The sequence below is a fragment of the Parus major genome, chromosome 2 (assembly GCF_001522545.3).
Source record: "Parus major isolate Abel chromosome 2, Parus_major1.1, whole genome shotgun sequence".
Classification (NCBI taxonomy): Eukaryota; Metazoa; Chordata; class Aves; order Passeriformes; family Paridae; genus Parus; species Parus major.
This window is the reverse complement of record NC_031769.1, coordinates 116,152,859-116,155,186: the sequence shown is the minus strand read 5'-3', so window position 1 is coordinate 116,155,186 and position 2,328 is coordinate 116,152,859. Positions and strand designations below refer to the sequence as shown.

The window sequence follows — 2,328 nt, the reverse complement described above, 5'->3', positions numbered from 1 at the left end:
TTTCAGCCACACGGAGTAGGGGTTTTGATCGGTTATTTTTTGTCTTTTTTTTTTTTTTTAACTCTCTCGATTTTTTTTAAATCACTCTCACCAAACTTTGCGCATTTTCACAGGATCAAAGTTTAGAGACGATAAAAAATACGAAGTCTTCCATAGCAATGGTCCAGTCTCTTTGTTTCTGCGAGTCACTTAAATAATAAGTTTACATTTCAAGTTTGTTTGTTTCCTGGCTCAGAATAATAATAATAATAATAATAATAATACTGCTAATAATTAATTAATTAAAAAAAAAAAATCTATGTTCAAGTGCCCACTCTGATTTGTCCCCGGCGATAGCCCCGGCTCCCAGCCCGGCCTGCTATTTCCCGGCCTCTCCTTTGTCCGGACGCGCAGCGAGCCCCCCCGGCGCCCCCCGGGCCGGGCCTTCCTTCCTTCCTCCCCGCGGCACCCCCGGCCCCGCGCCCCCTCCCCGCCGCCGCACGCACGCTGGCTCCCGTCGCGGTCCCGTCTCGGCGGCAGCCCAGGAGAAGAGCGAGGCGAGGCGAGTCGGGGATGTAGTTCTTGGCCAGGAGGAGCGTGGCGATCTTGGAGAGCTTCCGCACCGAGGGACTGTGCGCGTAGGGGATGACCGCCCGCAGCTCGTCCAGTGCGTCGTTCAGGTCGTGCATCCGCCGCCGCTCCCGCGCGTTGATGTTGAGCCGCAGCGCCTTCTGCTCCTTGGACTTCTTGCTGCCGCCGTGCCCGTGGCTGTTGGAGCAGCTGCCCTCGGCCGCCTTCAGCCCCCCGCCCCCCCCTCCGCCGCCGCCCGCCGCCGGCGAGGCGACGCGCGGGTCCCCCCCGGCGCCGCGCAGCACCAGCTCGCAGCGGCCGTCGCTGTCGTCGTCGGGGCTCTGCTCGCCGCCGCTGCTCTCGGCCACCGAGCTGCGGCTGGCGCTCTCGCCGTACTTGACGCAGACGGAGCCCGGCGGCAGCGCCAGCGGGTCGCCGCCGACTCCGGGCTGCAGCAGCGCCTCGGGCTCCGACGCCTCGTAGCAGGCGAGCGGCGAGGGCTGGCGGTCGCGGGGGTGGGAGAGGTCGAGCCCCGGGGGCGAGCGGAAGGCGGACTCCATGCGCTTGGCCGAGGCGGCGAGGCTCTTGTGGAAGAGGTCCTCTTCTGCGGGCAGCCCCAGCGCCCGCTCCATCGGCGCCCCGCTCGCCTCCGCCTCCTCCGCCCCCCTCAGTTCCCGGCCCGCTCCTCCAAGGCTCCGCGCCGCGGCGGGCGGCTCCCCGGCGTCCCGCTGGCAGAAATCGTTTCCCGGCTCCCGCCGGGGCTGCGCCGTGCCCGGCGCCGCGGCTGCCCCTTCTCCGGCTCCGGCGGCTCCGGCTGTGGCTCCGGTTGTGGCTCCGGCTCGGGAGGTGGCTCCGGCTCGGGCTGCGGCTCCGGCAGCGGCTGTGGCTCGGGCTGTGGCTGTGGCTCCGGCTGCGGCTCCGGCTCGCCCTCAGCAGGCGCCGCGCTGGGGCATTGTGCGCTGCCAGTGGAGCCGCTTCCACCGTTTATCTTGCTTGGATTCACCTTCAAGAGATTTCCGGACCCATCAACCAGCAGCCGCCGCAGACGGGGGAGTCTTTTACATCATTATCTCTGAGAGTAGGTTATTATGAAGAAGACTCGCCTGTTGGGACAGAGCTTTCTACCCAATCAGGTTAACGTTTTAATTAATAGGATTAAAACGGTAACAAACAATCCCAGGCGCTATCTGGCCCTGAGTCTGAATAGTTTCTTTTCCCAGGTCTGAAGACAGGCAGCAGCTAGAGCTTTATAAGAGGCGCCTGCTCCATTATTCTCCCTGCCATCTGTATACACAGCTTAACGCATATGTTTGCAAGACGTTGTGTCCTGTTAGTAACCCAACAACTGCCTTTAGCTTGACATGTGTGGCGACTTTCACTCATCAATGAGCACACTAAAAGCCCTACTTAGATCGAAGGATGTTCTTTGCCTCCTTCAGCAAATTACAGCCCTGCACTGCAGAAAAGCCCACTTCAACACTTCTCCTTCCGAGTGCTGCCAGCAGACTTCTGCTAACTTAGCCGTGGAGTCAGGAGTGACACCCTCTCCCCCCAGCCCACCCACCCCCTGCATTTACATTAACTTATAGCTCCCTCCCACCCCCACCCGTCCTCCCAAAAAGCATCGCCTGGGAAAGAAAAACATAGAATTAAAAACCCCCGGAGCAGCCCCAGCCGTCGTGCCCACTCCTGCCCACCGCCTAAGTCCACCTTACTTCCTTGGGAGGCGGGTGGTCCCCAGTCCTCCCTCTCCCCCCCCCCCACCCCCCCCACACCCCC

At 61.5% G+C, this 2,328-nt stretch overlaps 1 protein-coding gene across 1 annotated transcript; it reads right to left on the bottom strand.

The window, feature by feature from the left end:
• Positions 1-302: 302 nt before the first annotated feature.
• Positions 303-2,098, bottom strand: BHLHE22 (basic helix-loop-helix family member e22). Its single transcript, XM_015652653.2, has one exon. The coding sequence runs from the start codon at positions 1,179-1,181 to the stop codon at positions 303-305; it is 879 nt and encodes a 292-aa protein (XP_015508139.1). The 5' UTR covers positions 1,182-2,098.
• Between the last annotated feature and the right edge of the window lie 230 nt (positions 2,099-2,328).

What these genes read in the sequence shown, in the direction of transcription:
- BHLHE22 (XM_015652653.2), bottom strand. Translation starts at nt 1,181, where the DNA reads ATGGAGCGGGCGCTGGGGCTGCCCGCAGAAGAGGACCTCTTCCACAAG.